Source organism: Falco peregrinus, chromosome 4, assembly GCF_023634155.1.
Source record: "Falco peregrinus isolate bFalPer1 chromosome 4, bFalPer1.pri, whole genome shotgun sequence".
NCBI lineage: Eukaryota > Metazoa > Chordata > Aves > Falconiformes > Falconidae > Falco > Falco peregrinus.
Window position 1 is genome coordinate 84,781,016 of NC_073724.1, and position 26,644 is coordinate 84,807,659.

The 26,644-nt window shown below is 35.3% G+C and overlaps 1 protein-coding gene across 4 annotated transcripts in view; it reads left to right on the forward strand.

Annotated features, from left to right (window-relative positions):
- Nucleotides 1-26,644, forward strand: part of DIAPH3 (diaphanous related formin 3) — a 246,028-nt gene that overhangs the window by 121,343 nt on the left and 98,041 nt on the right. For all 4 annotated transcript variants that reach the window (XM_055802324.1, XM_055802325.1, XM_055802326.1 and 1 more), the window contains 2 exons: nucleotides 14,762-15,001; nucleotides 20,097-20,226. In XM_055802324.1, the coding sequence (XP_055658299.1) occupies nucleotides 14,762-15,001; nucleotides 20,097-20,226 (370 nt within the window). The remainder of the gene's footprint in view (nucleotides 1-14,761; nucleotides 15,002-20,096; nucleotides 20,227-26,644) is intronic.

Below are 26,644 nucleotides of genomic sequence, written 5' to 3' on the forward strand. Positions count from 1 at the left end.
TTTTCCATGCAAAGCATTTAAAAACCCCCAAACAAACCATACAAAAACCAAACAAACCACCCCCCCCCCACCACCACCACCCAAAAATACACAAAAAAACCCCAAATCCTGTCATTAGGTGCAATTCTTTTATTGTCACTCCTTGTATGCTTCTAGTAGAGATGACTTCAGAGAACAAGCTACAATCACTTTTTAACAGGAAACATTCTCCATTTCTCTTGGGGGGAGTTTTGGAAAAAGTTGGTCTTTTTTACTTTTTGAATATTGTATGCATTTGCTTTTCATCAAAGTTCTTCAGTCTTGTTCAAGCTCTTCTATATTTGGTTTTATTCTGGCTGGGGAGCAGGCTGAGAACTCATTTCTTTGAGAACTCCTATTGGCTCAGATAGGAATCTTCTCAGTACAGCTGGTTTTAGTTTTGGTTGTTTTTTTGCTTAAAAATACTGGTTTATGCTTCATTTTTTGCTATGCTTTTCAAATTAGGAGAATCAAACTTAAACACACAATACAAGACTTTCAAGCTTATCTTTTAGGTGAGTAGTGTTGTGTTGTTAAAGTATTTCAGAGCATTCAGAGATCCTATGATTAACGTTCCCCTAAAATTGTGATTAACGGAATGACTAAACTATTTGTCTCCCAAGGAAGAGTCTAAGTAGTGAATAAATGGTTTATTAGTCCTTGTGTGATAATGAAAAATTTTGTAGTGGAAACCTTCCTTTATCTTTCTGGCTTAGAATTCAAATTCAAGATTTGGTACTCAGGAAGAAACAGCTAGACATGTACCGAGATACTGGCATCCTGAGACTGTTACAGTATTGTATGTTTTACTTCAACTAAAGTTAATAAACTTTTATTGTTGGCCTAAAGACATTGAGGTCATGACTCTAAACAGTTCAGGTTCCCTTCATGAGTGTGGCTTGTGGTGGTGCTTTTTTTTATTATTATTTTTTTTAATTTTATTTTGTAGTGACTCTATAGGTTCCTTCTGTGATTTCTGCAATTATTCTCTTCTTTTTACATTATTTTGCACTTTCATGTTTTCTGTTCATTCAGCAGTAAGTATAAAATAAATCCTTTATTAACCTTATCTTCTCTTCCAGACTTTAGGTTTTCTTCAGATAAGCTACTTTATTTTCCTGGACATTTTTTCTTTAACTTAGTCCAGGCTGTTGTCTCAGAACACAGATATTATCACCTGTTACTGTGGAGTTTGGTGTTTGATGTTACTGGGGTTTTTTTTATGCTTGCACACATCCAGGAGCTATTTTATGAAAGCTATTTTAAATCTGTTCATCTTACTAAGCACTTTAACTTAGCTTCATAGTGTTATCTTAAGTTGATGTTGTTTTGAGTGTGGTGTGTTGTTGCTCAGATTCTAGATGAAGTATGCTTGTACTTGTTCAAATTTAAATATACAATTGCATTTTGTTTTACTGTACGTCTGGTTTTGTACTTGGTTTTACTTAGTGCTAAAAACTTCCTCCTAAAGGAATCTAACCATATTTTCTTGGAGGTTTCATTGATTATGACTGATACTGGGTGATATATTCTATAAAATTTATTATTGGGGAAGATTATCTTTGTGTTTAGAAATGAGTAGTCATATGACAGCCTGCTTGCAATGTCAGACCCATCCGAGATGAATGGGCTTTCGGCTAGGTGGTTATCCTGGTAGGTGACTGTTGTTTGAAGATTGGATTTTTTGGTGGTTTTAATTTTTTTTTTTGTCCTCGTGCTTTCTCCAATTGGCAGTATAAGTATTATGTCACTTGAGGATTTAAAGCATAGAACAGTGTTGATTTGTTTTGCAGGTTTTTTTTTCTACTGAGAAAAAACCTATTGGTTTACAGAATATTATTTTTTAATTTTGGATTGTAGCCTCTGTCATTGTATCAAATAAACAATATTGACATTACTAAATTATCTACTCCTTGAATCTCATTTGTTTTCAGTGAAGTTGATGTAATAGTTACTAGTTAGATTTATTAATTGTGACTGATACTTTAAATGTAGTTTTCTGTTTAATGGATTTTCGTTGACGAGCTATTGCCATACCACTGTTCAAGCCTTGCTTCTGAGTACAGGTGTATAATTGGCTTTCGTCTGAAACAAAACCCAATGTATTTGCCATCAACAATGATGCTTTGCATTTCAGACATCTTTCTCCAAAGTCTTTTGTTCTTATGTAGTCTTACCCAGCCCTAGAAGTTTTCATTATACCTGGGGTATACAATATAGCCTATTTCTTCAAGTCTTTTGCATAAGAGATGATAAAGGTACTGAAACACTGAACTATTTTGCTAAAATTTACTGGGCAAAGAAATAGCTGAGTTCTTGAGGTATACTGATTAAGTATCTTTCTACTACACAAACAAGATGACAAAACACTGGAGAACCATTGCATTCCTTTTTGAATTTGTCTGTGATTCTTCCTTTTCTTTGTATTCATAGTCCAGGAGTGAACTGGAAACCACTAGCAAGCTTTTGAATATTGTAAGAATGTGGTAATTAAACTCACATCATGTATCTTCTAAGTTTTTTGAGTATTCTAGTGAAAGAAGAATTTTAATCACAGAAATAATACATTAGAAATAAATTTTGGGATGCCAAGCCAACAGTTTAGATTTTTTTTAGAAGTAAAATGAGAAGTAATAACAAAATCATGATTTATCCCAGTTTAAGAAGGTATTTTTGCTAAATAACAAATGAGATTTCTGAAGTAAATGACTGGACTCTGGAAATCATTGTTACAAATAAAGCCTTTTTTTAACCTCGCATTTTTTTGTTTGACGTTTCTAAATCAGGCCTGGGCAACTGTATGTTAGCTACAAAACTAGTATTTATTTAACTGCACTTTTTGTGCTGAACTATGCTACGTATCTTTTTTTTTTTTGCAAAAGGTTTGTAAAAGAAGATTGGGCATTCGTATAAAGAATTTCCTGCCCTATTAGAGCAGCATAAGGTAATTCCTTTGTTTGTATGACAAAAATTGAGGAGGAAATTTTCTGTAGGACAAGTCTCATGCTTCAACCATCTGCAGTATTTGTGTCTGAAACACCTAATATTTGACTCTTATGTCCATTGATTCAGGTAACAGTTGCTTTTCTCTTACTTTCTGATGATCCCAGATTTTGTTGTCAGCTCGATTTACAATTTTTAAATCTTTTTTTTTTCTCTAATGCAAACAGTTTGGCATTTAGTTTGTCTGTCTTTGCAAAATACTTATCTTTATCTCAGTTTTTTTGACAGGTAGAAACACTTTTCCATGTACTCTTATCTCCATTCATGCTTGCAGTAACTTCTTTTTCTCTGATTTTACTTCAAAACTTGGTCCGTTGCATACTCTTTAGAATACATCTCACCTGTCATTTAGACATTCACTCTGCTGTATCAATATATCCCATGACTCTTATCCAAATATAAGTGTAGCTATATTCTTACTTATCTTTATCCCTGTTACAGCAATTGTAGTTTATCGTTTTCTTGTATTCCAGTGTTGATTATGAGCTCTTTGCTGGTTTTTGTCCTTCTATCTTCATCATTTTTTGTATTTCAATTTTCTTCTCACCTTTACTCTCTAGCTGGTAAAAGTTCCTTACCTTAATTGTGTGGAATTCTTAAAGGCTGGGCTCCTTCAGAAGTGCATTGTACAAAGGAGTGGTCCTGTCTGTGTCTGGAATTCTCAATTGCTTCTTCCAAAGATGGAGGCCTACTAGCCTTGAATGTATTTATTAGTCCTGTTGCTGTGTCCTTTTACTGAAGCCCTGACAGCTTCACTGTTTCTGTTTTTGCTCATAGTTCCAAGAAATACTGGACAATTCCCTGCCAGAAGTTGAAGGATTTCTCTTATTTACTTGCACACAATTATATTGTGTGCTGTTCTAGCTGTTGCTTGATCATCTAGAGTTTCAGCTTCCTTTTGACTTTAATGGTTTTGTCTGGGTAGCATAAGATTATGTCTGTCTTCAACATTGATGACCATGCATCGTGTGTCCAGTTACAGCTGAGACAGAAACCAATATGCATGCATAGATGTTTTAGCTGTGAGGCTGGTTGCTTAGATAATGTTTGTTTTTTCCCTGTTTTAGTACAGCTGTCAGGTATTGTGTGGCTTTCCAGGAGCCACAGGGCCTTTCTCTGGCTATGTGAGCTAAACCATCTAACGTTCCTTCAGTTCTACTCCATTAGGGTATGTTTTTTCCTTTGGAGTCCAGGCATGGGCGGTGCTCTGTCTTGAGTCCACTGTTGACACACCTGGGGACAGCTCAGCTTTTCTTCTCTCTTGCTTAGGCCTTCTGAAGCTCCCATCTGACTGCCAAGTGAAGGTGCTGGTAACTTCAGAAAAAAATAATGCTCATTTAGATATTCTCTTGAGAGAAAATTAAAAGGAAAACACCACCATGGGTGATCTCAAGAGTAAAAAGCAGGTAAAATAAAGGGATTTAGACCATGGAGGTACAATTCATCTTCACAGGAAAATAACTTGCGGATGACAAAATAAAAGAAAAATATGGATATGTAGGAGATTTATTGGTAAACATGACTTGTAGAGTAGCTTTTCCAAAAGAACTCTTACAAACCTTTTTTGACAACAGATTATTGTGTAAATAGGAAGTCTAAGTTAAATGCTCTTCTGAGTTATTGTTAACAGTTGTGTAGGACTTTTTGAAAATAAGAACAAAGAGAACGGCAATCACTTGCTCAAATCATAATAAAAAATGTGATCCTATATTACATTGGTATTAATTTCAAGCAAGCAAGGTTAGGACCTTTAAAGATATATAGTGTGAGAAAAGAAATAATATATATTTATTTGAGAGACTACTGAAGAGTTCATTATAATTATTTTTAATAAAGCTATAATACATATGTGATTCAACATTTGTTCAGTGCTTTTTGAATTCAAGCGCTAAAGATTATCTTACTGTTCATCTGTATTAATTAGATCTGAGCCTGGGGATTTTTTCTGAGATACTAAAATTGTAAGCGTCATGAAGCAACTGATAAGGACATCTTATTGCTTGCTTGTTTGAAATAAACTTTCTGAACTTTCTTCTAAGTTGAAGGATAAATGCAAGAGAGAAGTTTACAGTAACTAAAGCTTTGAAGTTTCAGGTTTGCATGGGAAAATGAGCCATAGAAAAAAATCTCTTTGAGATTTTATGGAGAAGGAAAAGGGTTTTTTTATGTACAAAATCTTGATATAAATTGATTTTTACCTGCTTGGTACCTTATAGATTTAATTAACTTGTGATATCATACCCACATTCTTCAGAGCACCACCATATGCATGTCCAAGCATTCTGGCCAGGATCACAGAGGACAAGTGACTCTGAACAACTTATTATGTCTCTGTCGTTGTTCTTGATTGGTGACAGCATGCTTTTTTGGACAGATCTTACAAATGATCAGAAGTCATCAGTTGCTATGAGGTTGTCTTTTCTCAGAATCTCCCATCTTCAGCTTCTTGTAAACCTTGGCCAGGTTGCCACCTAGTGTTCTCTTTCCCTTGTTTGGAATCTATGTTTGAAATACATACTTACAGTTTGCTGGTGGGCTAATAAGTAAATGAATAATCATAGGGTATCTTGAGTTAGAAGGGACCCATAAGGTTCAACAAGTCAAACTCCCTGTTCCTCACAAGACTACCTGACACTGGATTATATGACTAAGAGCATTGCCCGGATGCTCTTTGAACTCTGACAGACATGGTACCATGTCCACTTCCCTGAGGAACATGTTCCAGTGACCAACCACCCTCTCAGTGAAGAATCTTTTCCTAATGTCCAGTTTGAACTCCCTTGGTGCAGCTTCATTCCATTTCCTTGTGTTCTATAGCTACCCTCCTTGAGGAAGTTGTCAACTGCAATAAGGTCACTCCTCAGCCTTCTCCAAGCTAAGAAACCAAGTGATCTCATCCACTCCTCAGGAGTCTTGCCAACAAGACCTTTCACCATCTTAGTGTCTCCTCTGGACACACTCTGAGAAGTTTGATGTACTTCTTACATTGAGGTGCCCAAAACTGCACACAGTACTTAAGGTGGGGCTGCACCATCATAGTGCAGAGCGGGACAGCCAGCTCCCTCAACCAGCGAGCTATGCTGTGCTTGATGTGCTGCAGGACACAGTTAGCCCTTTTGGCTGCCAGGGCACACTGTTGGCTCATATTCAACTTGCCACTGCAATTTGCTGGGAATGGTGTCCTATGAAGAAATACAGCTCATTCTATTGACCCTTGTGCTGCTGTGTTTTCTGCTGCGTACATGCGTATGTTTCTATTTGTACTAACCTTACTGTTTCTGTTAAAGAGCGATACAGCAGGAAGGAATCACATCAACCTAATGATGTAGCCAGAGCAAAAAGGGCTTTTGGTATGCTATTGGCCTGTGCAGAATTGCACTTTCCTAAACAATTTCTGGCCATGGTTTTGGACATAGCAAGAGATCTCATGAACTGTGCATCCAATCATATAGTTGAGGACTCAAGAATAAGGCAGAGGCAGATAGGCTTATTAAGACAAGTTATAATGGTTACAAAGCACATCGTCTCCTTTTCATCATGGGGAAGATGGATCAGCAAGCACATTATAGGGAAGCTAGGTACAAGCATGTTCCAGCTGTTCAGAACTGGTATCTAGCAGGCATCTCAGCACCTCTTGGACCTGACATCTCAGGGCTATTTTGGAGACACAGAGGTGCATGGTCATGTTTGGTCCCATATCCTGTGGCTCCAGCTCTTTGCCCTCACCTTCCCTAAGTTATTTTGGGATGCAGTATATATAGATGAGTGTCAGAATACTGAAAATATAATTGATTCTTTAGAGAGTTGGATGCTGTTATGATAGGTTAGGCTTTATTGGTGCTCCAGCTAAGTATGGTCTATAACTACAGTTCCCCATTAACTCCCCAGCAGCACACATCCACCTCTCTCCACACGTCTCTCCACTCTCTTGCCCACACAACGACGTTAAGGTTTCAGGCCTATCCATGCCAACCTATGATAATTGCCTGTTGCACCAGGAACTGTTCCCAAAAGTAGTTTTGGTTTGGTTATGCTGCATGGAGGGAGCTGAATCCAGTAGTAAACATGTAGGCTTAGCAGTGTCTGTAATCTTTAGCGGTGTATAATAATCCTGCACATACTTAATCTATTAATATGGATTTAAATCCATAAATGTAATTCCATTTAAAAAATAATAGTTTTGGTGTTCTTGTAAACACTTCTGATGTGAAAAGTTGCTAATACTTGTCAGGGTGCTATTGGTGGACATTTGACCTTGGGTAAGGCACCCGTACAGTCTCACACCTGAGAAGAGTGTCTCAAGAGCCGTGTGTGATAGTTTCTGCTTCATTTCTTCTTTTAAATCTTGAGATGTTTGGAAATACTTTCCCATATTGTGTGGGAATGGGGAAAAAAAGAAACAGATTTTTCCTTGATCACTTTTATTTACTCAAAGATAAAAATGAGGGAATTTTGAAATATTGTTTCAGAAATAATTAATGCCCAGACCTTGTGAAATACACTGATAGCTAACCCAAATAGAATTCGGCAAGCAATACTCATGTGGCTTCACAGCTTGTTCGTTGATGGATGTGTTTTTAATGAGTTCGTACCAAAGGAAAAGATTTCACTAGAGTAAACTGAAGATTAGAGTGAGGCCTGATGAAGGCTGGTTTGTCTTAAATAATTCAGCAGACACTTAAAATGATCAATTCCATATTCAGCTGATGGTTTCACCTGTATGTCCTCATTGAGGATAACTGAGAATGTATTAATGATCTTCACTGTTGCCTGGAAAATATCATACTACTGGTGTATCTGCATAGGGGGTACTCTGCCTTTCCCAATACTTTATGCTTGGCACAGCCATACCTGGGGACATTTCAGTTTGTTTGAAATCCTGAAGCGGTGGGGAGTATCTGTGATGTGTGATATTTTGATCGTGTTAATTTCTGTCTGTAAACCTTACCTTCTTCTGTTGTCTTCTAAAAGTCATGTGTATCTGCTGCTCTGCCTTGTCAGTGTTTTCTATCAGTAATTCCAGCCTTTCCAGGACTGTTGCCAAAGATTAACTGTCTGTTATATGGCATCTGTGAAAGTAAAAAAATCTTTATGACAAATTGTAGTCAAGTTACTTATATTGTTTAGAGGGAAAACATCCTTAACTCCTGTAATGTTGGTGTTTTTCAAATCTTGAACCTGGATAGGATGGAGAACCAGGCTCCAGAAATACCTTCTGAAAGTCACCATCATCATCTGCACTGAGCTTAGTGCTTGCAGTTGCCATTGGATTGGATTATGTTACTTCCTCTGTGTCACTGAAAGATTGTGATGCTGAACCATGAAGCAATGTTCCTGTAAAGTTTCAGTACCAGTAGGTCACACTCTTACGCCTGTTCAGTTTTGGAAAAACTATTTCAGGTAGCTAATCTTAAGAATAGGTTAAAAAAAAAAAAAAAGTCTTACTGTTGTCTGATGTTAATTCAGGTGGCTGGAAGTGTTTGGCTGTTGTTTCTTCTAGCACACACATAGGCCATCTCTTTCAGTTCTTGCCAGTATCTCTACAATTTCAGATCAATAAGGTTGTTTGTCTGAAGGGTCCTCCACCTTTTGCTTCCAGCCATTCATTTTGCAGATTCCTCTGATTGTCTCAAGAGTCTGTCCTGAATCTGATTTGATGCTTTTGCTTCACTAGAAATGTAAGGAATCTTCTAATGTACGTGTTGTGGTTTGAACATTTTAAGAAAAAAAAACTTCTGTTATGAGGAAGGACCATGATCAATACACAATCCTGCCATTTTGAATCTCAGCAGCTTCAAGGTTTTCTTGGAATTTAGCTACCAAAATAGAGCAAGTTATCCAAGTGACTGGCTAATGGAGGGCAGCTGTTCTGAAAGAATCTTGAGGCTGGTCAGTACCTCTTGGATTCCTGGAGCTTGAAATTACTATGCGGATATTTCACCTGTTCCAGCTTCAGAATTTAGAGCTCCTATGGAGCCTAGGTGTTTTAGGATTTACTTTCCCTGTGATGATTTTGTAGAACTGGGGAACTTTCTCCAAGATACGCAAGCTGTCTTCCATGTCTGCTACAGTATTCATTTATGTGACACTTCATGTCAGACTGTTTTTGCCACAGATTATCTATGGTTCCAAATACACTAAATAACTGTAGGGATAAAAATTCCATGGTCATTATTGAATTCTTTATTGACAGGACTACAGAAGATCTGCAGTAGAATGCTTTTTCCTTACCAGTACTGTCATCATCATAGACACATACCTTCCTGCTTACGAAGTTAATTTGGACACCTTGTTGGCTCAGACTATACTAAATATGAATGGGCTAGAAACATGAGCTTTTTTGAAATGGGTCATATCTGTCACATCAAAGACATCATAATCAGTTGCTACTGTGGTCTGTTACCACTGTGTATTGCTTAAATACTTACACAGCATAAAATTCCACTTTTATGTTGGAGTTGTTATGGTGGTTTAACCTGATGGAAAGTGCTAATCCTGCTGTCACGGTTTTCAGACATTCCCATCCAGACCTTCATCCTCTGTACCTTCCTGGCCTGTATGTTGGGAGACTCACAATAATAGTGTAGACTTGCTTTTCATTAGGAGCTGGATTCCTGGTAGTAGCCAGACAGATGAAGCATTTATTTTGGACCTAAGCTGATCAGATTTTTGCATCTGAAATACAGCTAGATCTGTTTTACTTTTAGAAACTTTCCTCCATTTGGTTTGATGTTATATTATTCTACTTTGAATTCCTCAATGACTTCTGCCCTTGACGTATGATATAATTTATTTTTTTTCCTATCTGGCTGAATTAGAGGTTTTACAGAGGATTTTTATGTGTATTAAACTCTTGACTTCATTTCCCATGAGGAAAGTCTAGTGGCATCTGCTCCATATGCACCTTTTAATGAAAATAGCTTCTCTGACTTACATTAGGTCTGCTAAAACTAGAAGAATTTGGGAAATTCTGACCCTCTTACTCTTGGATGATTCCTTTTTAGGAAAATATCATTATCTTAAATTCAACTTGGAGAGACAAAAGCTGTCTCTGAGTTCCATTTTGATCAAGATGTCAGTGAATCTAATTGTATTTTTTGGATAAGACAAAAAAAAAATCACCTCTTTCTTTTCATGGTACAATGTACCTATTGATGAATTTCAGCATGAAGGCTGTAAACTCAGCTTATTTTGACAGCTGTGGTGTTGCCCCCATTGGCAATTCAGACGTATTTCTTAAGACGGGTGACTTCTAGTGTGTTCAAAAGCAATGCCCCTATTTCTGACATCTGCAGACTGTCTTGCTGGTCTGTATTTGTTGAATGTAATGCCATCAAAAAGAGTGCCAGCGATTTTCTGCACTGTGCATCAGTGTGCTGTCATCCACAAAACAAGAGAAAGCTACCTGTGTGCAGGTAGGTGCTAGGAGGTGACTGATAGGTGATGTCTCTGTGTCACAGTTCACTCCCTTCTCTTCTGTCCTGCATATGATTTAGGAAAATCTTGGATTTGCAAGCATTAGTCAGTGGTGCAAATTCAAGGTGTTTATAATTGAAACTGGAGAAAATACAGGACATGCCCTCTGTCAGTGTTAGGAAGGCTGAAGAGTTATCAGTTCAATTGTTTGTGTGCACACATACCCACACTGTAAATATAAAGCCCTTCTGATTTCTTGTAAGTGATTTTAATTTTGAGTCGGCAGTTCTTGACTTTATTATCATTTATTTGGGAAAAAGAGTGTCAAAGGTGAAAAAAGATGTACTACTTCCAGATCGCCATAAAAACATCTCAACAAAAATAGCAGTCCATTATTGTGGATTGACTTCCCATACACTGAAATGATCTTTGGTCTTTCTGTTTTGCTGGTGATCTTCACTAAGATTTGGGCATGCTGACTGCTCATTTCAGATTGAGCAGGGTCCTTTTTGCTTCAAACTTGGCAAAAGGTTTGTTAATGAATCAGTTCTTCCTTACTTGATTATTTTTTTTCTGCTTTTCAAGTGCCTGAGTCTAAAGATAATTGTTAAGGATTCACCCTTTTAACTAAGCACTCTGTAGAGTTCACTGATGCTGCAATAATGAAAACCACACATTTTCCACAGGGGATGCCCTTCCACTTTATTCTTTTAGTTGGCTTGGCTGTAACTGTTATTTTACTTTTTGGATGGGAATACTTTCAGGTGGTCTGACAGCCAGCCTCAGCACTGTTGATCCTTTAAGGAAAGGTATACTGTGGAACTGGAACCCTTGCAAGTGTTTTTTCTCTACAAGCTTGTGGTAAGAATGAATCACATTCAGTGATCAAAATACGTCAGTGTAACCTCTGAGACATGTTCCTTTACTTGGCATCAACAAAACAGACAGTGAAAGTACACATTTACCAGATGGCACAGTCTTGCAGGTGCCTTCTGACTTATGCTGTATTTCAGAGAAAAGCCTCTCTCTGCTGTTGGATAAAGGACTGTGAGAGCTACTAGTGGATAGCTGGAGAAGTTGTCAATTCCCATTTGGACTTGCACATAGCAAGAATATTCTAGTGGACTGTTACTTGAAAAATAGAACAATTTGTTACCCACAGGCTGTGTTCTCTGACATGTGTAGTCCACTCGCTCTTTAGCTTTCTACTTCAACTTCCCTTTTTAGTTACTTGTATCGTCTGTTTTCAGGATTCTACTATAAGGACATAGACAGACTTACATGCTTATATGTTAAGTATAAAAAAAATATAGGGCATGAACATAAGCCTCTCAACATCACAACACAAATTCTTAGCATCTCTTGTGATGTATGGATTTTACCCTTTGAATATATTTGTAGACTACATGTCATAGAGGAAACCATATATTGCTAAAGGAACTCTCCATCTCCCTTCTCAATTACTGACTTAGCAAACAGGTAAACAAATAGTGCCAACAATGTGTTGTACATGAACTACGGATTTCAGAGTGTTTAAAAACAATAATAAAATAAGCCCAGTGGCATTTCTGTTGCGTTTCTGCCATGTGCTTCTGTTCCTGATTTTTTAGATTACATATTTCTGCATCCATCCTTAATATTGATGTACAGAACTATTTAATTTGTTGTAGTTCAACTAGTCTGATGAAAACTTTTGCATATTTCATACACATATGCTTGCTCACGATTGTGTAACACATCTTTGTAATCTACAGTACCTGATTATTTCAGTTTCAAGAATCTGCCTGTCTGAGAAGCCAAGAGTCAATAAATGATACATGATCTGCTGGTTCTGTAATATCTTGAGTTTGATACCGATTTGAAATGATTAATAAAATTAATATATTGTTAGTAGTTTGATTTTGAGAGAATTGGAACAAATGAGTTGTTAATTCAGGTTAAAAGCATTTTTTGTATGTCCTACTAAACTCTTCATCAAGCACCAGCAAATCCTTTTGTTTAGGAAAGGAACTTCACTAAGGAAGCACCCCCACAAGACAGATGAGCTGATAGGAAGCTCATCACAAGCAATGAGGTCAGCAAAATTAGGGGAAAGGTAGTTCTGTCAGGGGAAGATCAGGACCACCGACCAATTGACCACCAGTTCATGAATCCCTACCCCCCTACACACAACTCAAAAAGAAGTGGAAATTGACCATGTGAACTAATTAACACAGGAAGTGAGATAATTGCTTAACAAATAGGAAACTGAATACTAAGTAATGAAAGAGTTATATAACTTGTAACTAATGAATGCTGATGTCTTGGCTTGTTGAAATGTATAGTGTAAACTTTTGACAAGCAGGGAGCTAGGCATTTGTGGGTTACCACCTAACTCCCTTCTTTGTGCAAAGTAGAATAAAGGAATAGGAATACCTCAACTCAGTGTGTGAACTGGCACTGCACACAGAGTAATAAACGCACCTATGGGACAGCAGTACCATTTAAAATCAATGCAACTTGCACTTTATTTTGTTAGTTCCCATGGTTTAATGTTACTGATCATCTCTATTGCACCCTGAGTAGGGACAAAAACTAAAAATGTGGATAATTTCAATGGAGTTTTGTGGGTTTTTTCTAGTCTAGTATCACATTTTTCCTGGCTGAACAGAGAACAAAACTTAAGAATATTATTCTCAATATGCTGAGTAGTAGTAGTACATATATAAATATAGTAAGTGAATTGTTTCACGAAAAGGAGTTAATGTTGGTTCTTCCTGATGGAGCTGGAAGAATGGTTTTGTCACACTTGCCTCTGTTCTGTGCCTTAATATTCATGTGGGTATTTATTCTTCAATTAGGTGTTAAGTTGTAAGAGTACTATATTCATTTTAAGTGGATTTTAGGTATTTCCATTTCTATTTCACTGTGAAATGCCCTGTTTAAATTCAAGTCCCATTATCCTTGCTTACCAGTTCTTAAGTAAGAATTTTACCAAACTGCTAGATGCTATTTAGTGTATGATGAGTACAGAATATCTGCCTACAGTTGATACTGAGCCAACATTCAAAGTGCTTACATTTTAGTGTTTTACTTAAGGACCAAACTGGAGGCAGTTTGTGGACTAAAGCTCAGTAACAGAGTTGATTTTCAGCCTAATTTCATCTGAAAGACATCCTGTTTACATGCTTTGCTTGGTGATGAAAACCAAAGTGTGGTTAGTGGAAAGGATTGCTTATTTTACTTCAAGATTTCTTATCTGAAGTAAAATGCAAATGGTATGTTATCTTCTATGGGTTGCAGGTGCAGTCATCTTCCCTGGTGGTTTTGGGGTGGTCAACAGGGTCTTCAGAGTCTTCAGGTGAAGTCTTGTAGTCTTCACTGTGCCCACTGATTGACCTGCACAAACTCAATTCTGGGGCCAGAAGACCATGTCCTTCAATGCTGTTGCCATTCTCTTGTCCTGTGTATCTGTTCTCAAGACTGAGTTGTCTACTATGAGATTATCTGGGTGCCCCCTGGTTACCCCCATCCCTTATCTTACAACCATCCAGAGTCTCCTTTGCTCAACTAAGTATCTAAAATACTTACAACATCCTTGGTTTTGGGACCTTAACCCTTGCAGTATGTCTAGGGTGGGAATTCAGTGACCTGAGCTGTTTGGGAAGATTGAAACTTTTGTGGAAAATATCTGACCAGTAAATCAGAGAAAAAGCCAAGTCTTTTGCATGTGATTTACAGAAGGTACTGTTTTCCTCAGTGCATTTTGCTTTACTGAATTAAATGTATAAGGTTACTGTACAGGACTATAGTGGGGTATGAATACTGGTATATATTAACATATTGCTATATTAAGTGTTTCATAGTTGAGGTTTTTCAAAACTTATTTTCCTTCAAGTTTACAGTAAGCTCTTATTGAAATCAGCTTTTAAATATTTGCACCAGAAAATGACATTTGCCTAGTTTTGGTACATCCTGAGTTATACAAAATTTGTGAACTACTTTTATTACTTTGCAGCTACTGGGTCATAAACTTGGATTAGTTTTATAGGATTTGGTATATGAGTTGACAGATGTGATATATGATGACACTTTATCTTTTATTGCTTACACATACTAGTTATTGGGAAAGGATGGGGGCAGTTTGTATTAACCACAAGATGGGATTTCAGTTGCTTACCCAAGTGTCTCTCACTCATTCATTCATTCATTTGCTATCAGTTATAGTGGATATATTGCTTCTTCAAGCCTGTCACCAATAAATCATTTCAGATTGTATGCATTTGTACAGTGCCAAAGTGTACCATGAATTTTAAAGGAAATCTCCTATTTTCTTTTCAATCAGATGAGCAATGTGAAGAGACTACGGCCACGGCTCAGTGCTATTCTTTTTAAGCTTCAGTTTGAGGAACAGGTGAACAACATCAAACCTGACATCATGGCTGTCAGTGCTGCCTGTGAAGAGATAAAGAAGAGTAAAAGCTTTAGCAAGCTGCTGGAACTAGTATTGTTAGTGGGAAACTATATGAATGCAGGTTCTCGGAATGCACAGACCTTTGGATATAATCTCAGCTCCCTATGTAAAGTGAGTTTTGACATGTTCTTGTTGAGTATTACCTTCACTTTTCTGTTTCTTTTTATTATGCTACTTAAATACCTTGTTTTGATGTTTTTCCTGCAGTTAATTTTTTGTGAGGGGTTTTTTTCCTTCTTCATAATTCTTAGCATTTGTTGATGCTTTGAACAATACAACTAATCTGTGTACAGTCGTCTTGAGACTGGCTTGCATTTAAACTTTCGGAAGATTCCATTTTGAAAGAGTAATAAAAAAACCCGGACAAACTCATTAGGATTAAGGAAGACCATATCACTGTGATCATAGTGTAGTATTGTAGTCTTAGATGTCTGAGCATTTCTAAGACTGTCACATTTTAATCTGTTATAATACAGGTATGTTTTTTCTTTTACATCAATTTTCTCCTTAACTGATTCTCTTTTATTGTTGCTCAGTTTCAACAGTTCCCTGTTTCTTATAATTTTCCTTACATTTCCAACTTTAATAGAAGGTATATACAAGAAGACTTATACTTTTCTGAGTGTTGATTTATAATCCTTTCTAATGCTAATTGCCTTCTCATTATTAAATGATATTTTTTTCCTGTGCCCTGTGGGAGATCACTGCAAAATCTGCAGAGTATACGTGTATGTAACAGTGCTTATGAGAAAGGGATTACTTGGAAATTTGTATGTACTCTGTCTTCTCTCAGCTGCTTTATCTTTTTACACAAGAGAAAATATGGTGTGTTAATTTCTACATTCTCTAAAACAAACACCCTTATTCTGCCATGTTTCAGAAGAATTCATATAGCATAAGTTGCATACTTTCCCTAGTCTAACGCAAACATTTAAGCATGCATCAGCCACCTAGAGAAATACAGAGTAGACTAAATTATTGAGTTAAAAATATCATTTCTTGAAAAACATATTCAGAAGGAAATTACTGAAGGTTCTCTCTCCAGCTGGGTGCATTTACTTATGCATGATTTTACAAGAATCTGTCCTAAGTCTGGTTATATTCTCTGTATTTTTAAGGCACAAGGCAACAAAAAAAGAAATATACTTATGAAAAGAGTATTAAGGTAAATATTACAGGCACTTTGCAGAAATGGATCAAAATTAAAAAAATTGTCTTGGAGAAATAATTTAAATCTAGAAGATGAAAATTTTGAAGAATACCATGAAGTACTATACATAGGAAAGGGAACTGATGTGTGCAGATAATGACAGTAAGGAGTGAATGGCTAGGCAATATTCTAGAAAATTGGCTTTAAGTCCTGGCTAACTACAGTGCTCTGGCATGAAATGCATTTGATAATCTAGGATCTCATAGTTGCTTAGATTTGCATGCTTACAGGTTATTTAGCTTTACAGGAGGTTACAGCATTCGTTTTAGTGGTCCTTCTATGTGTTATAAAGATGGTAATTATCTCCTGCTTGCCTGGTGCTGATAAGTTTTAAGTGAAGTCTTGCCTGAATTACTGCAGAAAATATATAGACTGACTGGTGAGAATACAGATGATAGCAGCATTTAACACTTCTAAACTGAGAAAAAAGCATTTGGGTGTGTTTATTTTAGAAAAGAAAGAAGAGGAACATGAGGAGGATGTAACAGTGTCCTTCTATTATTAATTTATGATAAAGAAGGCATTTGAACATTTCTTTTCTATGTAGTTAAGGTAGGAGATTAAATAATTTGCTTTGCTGGTAACAAATGAAGTTTGCTTAAAAATTAAGAAAGCTTTCTGACTGTAAAGATAGTTAAGAACTCGATAGTGAAGAAGATTGTGGAAAGCTTTTGAAATCCAGGTATACTATTAATTTCCAAATAGTCTCCATCAGGCCAGATTAAGAGCTAAAATAAGTTATATTTTGAATGGAGTACTTAGTTAACTAGTTGGGAAGTGTGTGCATGTTTTTTTGAATCATGAAATAATTCAGATGGTAAAGGATGTCAGTAGGCTTCTAGTCCAACCTTTTGCTCAAGAGAGTTGCTGATCACTACCAGTAGTCTATAGGTGAAGTAGACAAAAACCTATAAAAGAGGTAATTTGCTCCCTATTATCAAAATGCTTAGTACAGTATAATTTTGGCATTGTATCATGTTATATATTTAGAAGTGGTGATACTGGTTTACTTCTTCCAGGATTTTATTAATTTATGCATAAACATACATCGTAGTACTCAATATGTTTCATTTACGTAAGAAATGTGCAAGTGAAAAATGAAGTTCCAATGACAAAGTTTTTGTATATGTTTGATTTGGCATCACTTCATGCTAGTTTGAAAAAAACAGACCAGGGTGCTAGGGGGAAGATAACGCAACCTTGACGGTTCTTGAATATGAGTGTGTTATGTCCATGCCCATGGCAGGAGCATTGGACTTAAAGGTCCTTTCCGAGTCAAACCATTCTATGATTAGGAAAGAAATAACAACTATTATAGATTTGCTAGGAGACAGAGCAACTATGACCACCTTAGAGACTAAAATTTCACATCTCTGCTACTAGATATCCCAGGACAAGTGCAACGTACAGTCAACTACTTGTTCTTTTGAAAGTTGACAGTTTTTCAGAGAGAATCACTGGGATTCTGCATTTACTATCCTGTGTGTATCATGGTACTAGTCACCAGTTCCTAATTTACCTCATCCAATTGTGGCCTCATTTAGGAAGTCCGTGAGTGCCAAGCCTTCACTGGTTATGAAATTGTGTCTTACACAGACAGATCACTATGTCTGGAAACACAGAGGTAAAATTATGTATGTGTTAATTTTGGGGATTTTCCTAACTATCTGTAGTGTCTTGGTTAATGCTTAATGTCCTCTGTTCTGAGAATAATAAACTGGTTCAACTATTAAAAATATTAGTATTAAACCAGGAAAAAAACCCCACCCAAACCAATATTCCTTCAAGGCCCCAAACTAGAAAGCTGCAAATTGCAGACTGCTTGGTTGTCTTGCACAGCAGTTTTCAGCAGGGGTTCCGAGAAATTGAGAAATTTGCAGTGGCTTTTGTCCTTCAAAGATCTTGGTTTCTGCAATATTTTTGGAATATACAATTTGTCTGTTCTTGTTCATTGGTGCCCAGCTATGCATAGGGAACTATATGGACTATCCAGTTTGCAGGATACAATTCCATACCTTGCCTTCTCCCTGCATAATGTAGAATTGAACTGTAGTAGCTCTCCCTCAGAGAACATGTGTCCATATTCTCAGAAGAGAGATACGGTATGCTAATAATTATTTATTAAATACCAATACATTAAAATGATATGCATGTTTATAACACTGGTTTACTTTTAAGACTAACTTTTGTTAACTACATATATTCTAAGCAGTGTCACATAGAAAATGTGTGATGTTTCAATTATTAAGACATTCCTCACTAATATTCCCAGTACAGTAGAATTAACTTTTTTATAACACTGCATACAGTAGTGACCCTAGAATATACTTTTTGGTTTTGATATATATGTGTTTTATTTTATCTTTATTTTTAAAATTACATCTTACATTATTATTAAGCCACTCATCTGAAGGAAAAGATAAGCATTCTGGAAGAGGATATCTCATCATATTTACTAAGATAGTATAATTTTGATCTTCGAAAATAATCACTGATTTTTTACAGTGAAGTATGAAATGCCAACCTCAGTGATAACCACCATACAGAATTCTCCATTTTAATTTACATACAGTGTGGAAAAAGCAAACAATGTACTCTAATTTGTTTTTTAAATCAGATCAATTAAATGCCCTTTAAGTGATCTCTGAGGATATTGAGGAGCACAAGAAGTGTGAAAAAGATCTCTTTATAAGAAATTTGCAACCATGGGAAAACTGGTAATATATCTACAGAAAAAAACAAGTGTACATGTATTTAAATTGGGATTGATTTTGCTCCTGGTTCCTTATTCAGAAGTAATCCCCATATAGCTCTGTGTCTGCTTTTGAATGTTCTTTGGAAAGGGAGGCATTTTGTCCTTTCTGCCTTCTTGCTGTAGTTACTCTTATACCATTGAGCATTGCTGATCACTTTAGTTTGGTTACCATGAAAAAAATACATCTTAAAGCTGAGACAAACTAACATGATTCTTCTGCTTGTGTACTATAGTGCTAGTTGTAATACCACCTTAAAGTCTCCTGGCCTGCCCCAGCCCTGCCCTTGCCCCCCGCCCCCCCCCCCCCCCCCCCCCCCAAAAAAAAAAAAAAAAAAAACCAAAACAAAACCCAAAAAAAACCCAACCCCAAACAGAAAACACCAATACCAAACTCTGATGTAGAACTTTGTGTGCAATTGTGGCAGCCCTTTAGTATGTGTGCATACTTTGTATCTGCGTAAGGACATGTGTACTTTTCCTGTTAAATTGTTTTATGCAAAAATAGATTTTAAGTAGTGAAGAAACACTTTCATATGTTATTCTGCATTTCTGAAAATCTCTCCAATGATTTAAAAGACTGGCTCAAACAGGGAGCTACAACCAAAAACCTGTAAGTGACTGTTTGCCAGTTGTCAGTTGTGTTTTCACACAAGTAGCTGCAAGTTTTAAAATGGCTGGGCTTAAAATAATTGTATATGGATAAAGGATGTAGAAAGAAAAGGTTATGCTTAAGAATTTTTGAAGTTTTTAAGCAATGAAGCCTATGAATTTGTTTGCCTTATTGAGAACTGATAGCAACAAGAATTTGTGAAGGTTGAGATTGTAGCTTCCACTACATAAATACTATTCGGCTAGAATTAGCTTCACCCATAAGGAAATCATAAAATGGAGTGGATATGTGCATCACTATTGTTAGTTTTTGCTGATTTAACTCTGATTTTTGTGGGATTTATGCTTTCATGAGTCTAATTGCCATTTTGAAAATATTGCTATATTGCTTAAATAATTACATTTTATAAAGAGAAATGTACCGGTTTCGAGTATGGAACTCAAATATTGCATAGAATTAAAAATATGTATTGTGATCTTTCTAGGGACTTTTAGCAAGGAAATTAAACAGCCCATTACTTATGGTTTTCCTTAAAAGAGTTGTACCAGTTCAACAGTTTGTTCTTACCTTTCTAGGGTTAGCAATTAGTAATATACATTAGTATTTTAACTTTTCTTTTTTTTCTCTCTAGCTGAAGGACACGAAGTCGGCAGATCAAAAAACGACGTTGCTCCATTTTCTTGTTGAAGTGTGTGAAGAAAGCTATCAGGATGTCCTGAATTTTGTTGATGAATTTCAGCATTTAGATAAAGCTAGTAAAGGTTTGTGTAACTATCTAAAACTTCTTATTCTGAGTGTATTCCCATGTCTTTTATATAAGGTGATGCTTTTTTTTACTAACATTATTTTAAAAATAGATATTAATAGTCTGTATCACAGATGGGTAATTTGAGCTGCTGCAAGTGATCTTGAAGGTATTTATTGTTTGGTCCCCTAATGCTTACTATAGGATTTCCTGTTACATTTTTTCTAACATATCATCTAGAATCATTGTCCAAAATTGATATCTTTTAAAAGTTATTTTCTAGTAATAGATCTTAAACTATTTCTGGCTTTCAATCTTTTATATGGTAAGTGTAGTACAATCACTCAGTGTCTTTTAATTCAGAAATGCAGAAAGGCTGTCATACCATCACTTGATTTTTTAATCACTTTTTGTCCCCTAAACATGAGAACAGTTTTGTCTTCCCTGTGTGGATGTTTTTCATGCAACAGTAGCACTGGAAGTCTGGAAAAATAAAATCCTCTTTTTACTGCTTCGTCATGCAATACAGAATATGGTAAACCTCAGTATAAGCAGCAGTGGTTTTTTTTTCACTTAATTTCTTAGTTAAGAGTGCCTTCTCCATATTTTATCACAGTTTAAGTAATTTAAACTGACTAAGCATGGAGTTAGAAATTGATGCCACCTCAGCACTGTCCTGCTGTTGTAGGAAAAGAAGATTGGATGGGTTGTCTCAGTTAATCATTCTTTAGTTTATGTCAGTTTGCAGAATATCACTGTTTATCAGTATTACTTTGTACAGTGTCACTCATGCCTCAATCAGCCTCCTTGCCATGAGCTACAGCTTTGCAAAACCTGCTTCTCATAGAGAACTTGAGATAGTGGTCACTCACATAGAGTTCACTTTCTGTTGTCATGGTTCTTACAATTTCCAATTTAGTTTGTGCATTATAACCATTTAGAAGTTCAAATATTTTTGAATAGCTGTCAAATGTTTCAGGCCCTTCATCTGACTGTACTGATAATAGAAGGAGTTTTTGCTGTATATAGATTTAGTATTTCATGTATTATTTTCAGTGTTAACTTTGGATTTTTTTTTTCCCGGTACTAGTACATTATTGGCTGTATTGTGGTTAAATTTTGTGTATCCGCCAGAAAAACTAAAATGTTCCTTATTAGAAACCATTATTTTTAGTGTAGGCAGTCATCCTATATGAAGCTGCTGATTGTCTTCTGGAAAGCTTCTGAGGTATAAAACACTGACCATTCAAATAGTAGCTGGTAAAATAAGTTATTCCATGCTTTCTGTTGTTTCTTAGGTATCTACTGTTGACTAGATGAATCTTTGATGTTGCTCAATATGCTGTAGGATGGAAATCAATGACAATATTTTAAAGTTTATATATGGGATTTACTTCAGTTTAATATGACATATACTTTGCATTTCTGTTTTAGTGTATGAAAAAGGCAAAGGTTTAGTATGTCTTTAACAGATTAGCATATCGGTGTGTATTTTTATATTTGTTTCCCTACCTGCAAAACCCCATTTTGTTTTGAAAGACTCCTCCTGCACTGCAATTTTGGAAAATCTAGTGGATCCCAAAGGCTGCAGCTCATGGGTCTTTTTTACAACCTTTTAGTACTTTTGCAGAAGTATATTGTTACAAAGCAGGTTGATTAAATATGCACCAAGTTTTGCAGAGTAAATTTGTAATGAAGTGGCTATTTTTGCTTGAGCTTAACAAAAAAGATCAGTTCAAAAAAAAGCTGTGGTTGTGATCAGCCATATCCAACACAATAGACTCACTAGTCTGATGTAACTTACTGATACACTGATGAAGACTGACAAGTTGACTAAGAATGATTTGCATTGAGGCTTCTACAGTGAGCTGGGGAACACAGCAGATAGTACAAGGCACCATTATGACAGCCATGGAGAGTGACAGAGGGGAAGTCATGAAGAATCTTCTATCTTGATGATGATCTGGTCAAATGTACTTCAGAAGAAATACTGGTTGTGTTAGAACAGAGTTTGGGTATTGAGGGCTTAGAGCTTCTCCTCCATTCCAAGATACTGTACTTAGTGCTTAACAAGAATAATCCATCCTGGATTGTATTTACTGGTGGCAGTTCAGACTTTCAGTGAATTTGGAAAACCGCCGGATCCAAAGGTTACCTTTAAGGGTTACAGGCTGCTGATAGTGCACAAAGAAAAAGTCAGTCTGGATTTTTCCTGTCATCTGATAGGAAGGTTCTGTTTACATATGTGCTCCTTTGTTGGTCAAAGTTGTTGGGTGAGGAGATACATCATTCTTTTCTGCTTTTGTATCATACTAATACAATGTTCAATTTTTCTGTGAACCATATAGGTTGTATTTTGTTCCAGTATTTATTTGTTTCTAAATACTTTTTTCTACCTGTTGTCCTAGCAAAGTTTAGGGGCTTGTAGAGGTGAAGGAATACCATTCCCTTCGTGGTTTCACTGAATCCTGTGCTCTGAAGTAGTTTTGAAAAGTAGTTCCCAAGAATAAATCAATTAAGTTTGCTAAGAATATTTTTTTCCATACCTTTGTTGCAAGCTATTTTTTTTTATTGAGCTGCTTTTTATTTCCTGTCTGCATATTCATTTCTTCAAATACAATAATTTTGCATTTTTTATGTGGCATAAGGTATTATTTGCAAGTGCCCTTTAAATTATAAATCAAAATTAATATGTCAGAAAGACGTGTAAATGCCATTTGAACAATATTAACTAAGTTGAACACACTATAAAAATGGAACAAAACTAGCATTCACTGGTGTTGTTTTTATCATCATCAAGTGATTGTTGAACCTTCTAACAAGTTTCTTAAAACAAGCTACTTAAAAGATGCTATTTTTAGAATTCTTCCTTGACATAATTGTCCGTGTATCAGTCAGGCCAGTTGTAGCATACCTTGTATCTTTTTTTATTTTGTACTTGCTCAGTCTTAAAACTTCTCTTTCAAGTTATTTCTGATTGAAAATGGTGAACATCAGAGCATTACAATGTTTAGGAACTCATTTTTTTAAATCCATTTTAGAAGAAAAATTCTTGCCTCTTTCATTTCATTAAATATTGTCCAGTAATTGTCATATGGTAAGCTGTTAACATAGCTTGCAAGGCATTAAGAGCAGTGACACGGTCTGTTAGTTTTGACGCTAACATGTATTTATTTTATAGTATTTTATAAATGATAAAACATTCACAATATGTAAATTAATTAATTGCATTAGAAATAATAATTATTTTTTAAAATATAACTTTGACAGGCAAGCAGCAAGGGACGTGACCTATGCAATTGCAGTTTATTTCAGGTTATTTAATTTAGGTTTTTTCTGTTATATTAAACTTCTAGTTTCTACTTTTGTAGTACTAGAAGTAAGCTTAATTCACTGTTACAGTACATGAATTAAAGATACCTTTTTGTTTTGAAGTATAACAAATCCTGTTTTTTCAGTACTCCTAGATCAGCAGGAGGAACTCTCATTGCAGCTAATGAGCATACTGATATGACAGTTCCTCAAGATTCGTGTAATTAAAGCTGTCTCTTCTCTTAAATGTAATTACTTTCCTACTTTATCTATTAGTATTCCAGACAAGAAATATTTGGGTAATTTAATACACTTTACTAATTTTTTATTTTATGGTATTCTAAAGATTTATATTGCATTTATCCAGGCCTCTTTTATTTGGTTGACTAATTTACACAGACCTTACAGGTAATGGTATATAGTCTTTCATTCTGCAATAACAATATAAACCTGCATGTTTTCTTTTCTCTAAAAGTCATTAACTCGTCACTTTGCAGGCAACTTGTCCTTTTTCTCATTTTTGAAATTTTTTTCAGATTTTTTCATAGATAAATAACTTCAGGCTTTTTTTTTAAGCTAGGAACCAAATTGTAAATATGAAGTTTAATCTATATTCATTAAAAAGTAGAACACCCCCACCTGCAATATTTGAAAAACATTAGAACAGCATGAAAAAACAGTAATAATATATATATACACACTATAAGCAAACTATATGTCATAAGGAAAGGATATTTTTTTCCCATTACAGAATTTCTAAAAGTTTATGGCCATTTTCTCAATAATATTAAATAACATACTTTCTGCTATGAATTGCTTGCACTTTTATTTTGTCTTAAGTTGCAAATTCACAGTATGTGTTTTCATGTATTCAGGATTGTTGTGTTTGTTTGGGTGGGGATTTTTGTGCTTTCAGAAAACATTACAAGCTTCATGATTTACTCCGTACTGTTTTATATTCAGTCAGTACCAAAATCAATAGATTGTTCCAGTATCTTGCTGATCATGCAGGTTTCTAAGTTCTTATAGCAGACTCTTAGTGTGGAATGGTAGACCATTCAGAGATTTACTTTGAAATATGTTTGTAACTCACATAGTAAAAATTTATCTTAATTGTTTTGGGTTTTTTAAAGTCCTTTTGTTTTTTAAAGACAAAGTTAATTTTCCAATTTTTTTATATTATGTATGGGATGTTTCTCTGCCTTAAATGATAGTTTTCAAGAATGATGGCTATGAAGAATAACCAGGAGACGTGCTACCAACCAGAAGTCTGGTTTTAGAGGTTCATTTTTTTTTATACTGTGTCTGCTACCTGAATTTTATTTTTTATTGGCTTTTCAGAAAGTGTAAAAAGAGTTCTTTGGAGTATTGAAAAAGGAACAGTATCCTTCATTCTCAGATGTTAATTAAATTAATTCAGCTATTAGGTATGTAGCTTCACTTACGATATACAATTTGTCTGTGATTTTGTTAGGTTTTTTATATGTAGATTTATGAGATACAACTGAAAGTAGCTATTCAGAGACTTCCATAAATGGCAGAGAATGTGACAAGTGGGTTATGTTCCAACTTTCTGGTACGCACAGGGCTGTAACTCAAAATCTAGTGGTAACAGTCACAAAATTTCAGGAATCAACATTATAGTGAAAACACAGGATTTATCCTCTGAGTGAAAATCACTTTATTATTTGCACCAATGAGAACTTCTGCTTTCTTTATCTGTGATCCTGTTGGTTGCATATGGAGACTGGACCAAAGGGGAGTTATCACATGTACCTTATGCTTTAGGTTATATGGAAAGAAGCTAATGTATACTTTACAAGAGCTATTGAATACTCTTGTAAATTAGTCTAGAGGCAGTTAAACTAAACATTCATTATATTAAGTGGAAAAAAAAAATCTTGAAAGAAATGTAGACTTAATTTCAGGAATTTTATCATAGTAAAGAATTGATTTTATGCCCCATGGAAAACAGCTGTTGAAGTTGGACAAAAGAGAACTAGTGAAATAAATGTTTAAACAGGAATGCAATACTTAATTTTGTAAAGGAACTTGCTCATTTGGGGAACAGTTGTAGCTATTGTGATTTCTAAAGATTTACTGTTACTTCAGTAAAGATTTACTGTTACTAGAAGTAAAAATGTCCTAGTGAAATGAGGTGATGAGGCAAAATTAAGAGCTGTTGTTAGTGGAGGGCTAAAATACCACAATCAGGAAGAGAACTAAAGCATAGGTGTGGGAGTAATAAAGAAGAGAAAAATATCTCACTTAATTACCACAAGTACAAATTAGTTTAGATATTAGATCAACTAACTATGCCTAACTATCAAAAAGAGTAAGATTACAGACTTGCCTTCTTGAGACTTGTTTTCCTTGGTGGAAAAAAGCAACTCTATGATTTAAGGCGGAGTTAGATTGCTTATAATGATGATTATATAAATGTGCTGCTGAAAATAGCAAATACTAAATTTTATGGCTTAAAGAGATTAACAGTAATGGGAATTGAAGTTTTGGGTTGATTTGGCATTCAAACAAGACTCCTATTAACTGTAAAGTAATGGTATTAACCTTAAAATAAATACTGAAGTGTAATGAAGTAATGACAGACAAAGAATTCCATATGCAAAAAGGGTTTTGAGATACCATTGTTTAAAAATAATTTTTTAAAAAAGTATTAAAAGCCATCTTTTTTTCTTGCTTTTTGTTGTCAAGACTGAGAAAACATGTAATGTTTTCAGCAATTAATTTTACAGTCTTATAGAGCACTAAGCAATAGAGGAAGTTATAAATATTTGTCCAATAATGCAGTAGTTGAGAAGACTATTTCAAGCTCTAAATTGTGTGAAAGAGATTCTTATACAAGACTGAAAAAACATGTTGTTTTGTGGCTACTGTTTTTTAATTTATTTGAAGAGAACTTGTTTTTTAGTCTTTAAAATCTTAGGCTAAAAGTATATATCTATTTACCAGAAATGTACCATTTAAGACATAAAAATGTGCTACTCCAGCATTTAGGATGCCACATCAGAGCATTAAATATTTGCAAAGAGAAATTTGTGAGATATTCTTGGTGGTGTGGTTTAAGTATACTTTTAAATAAGTCTACAGTTTTGTGTTTATTG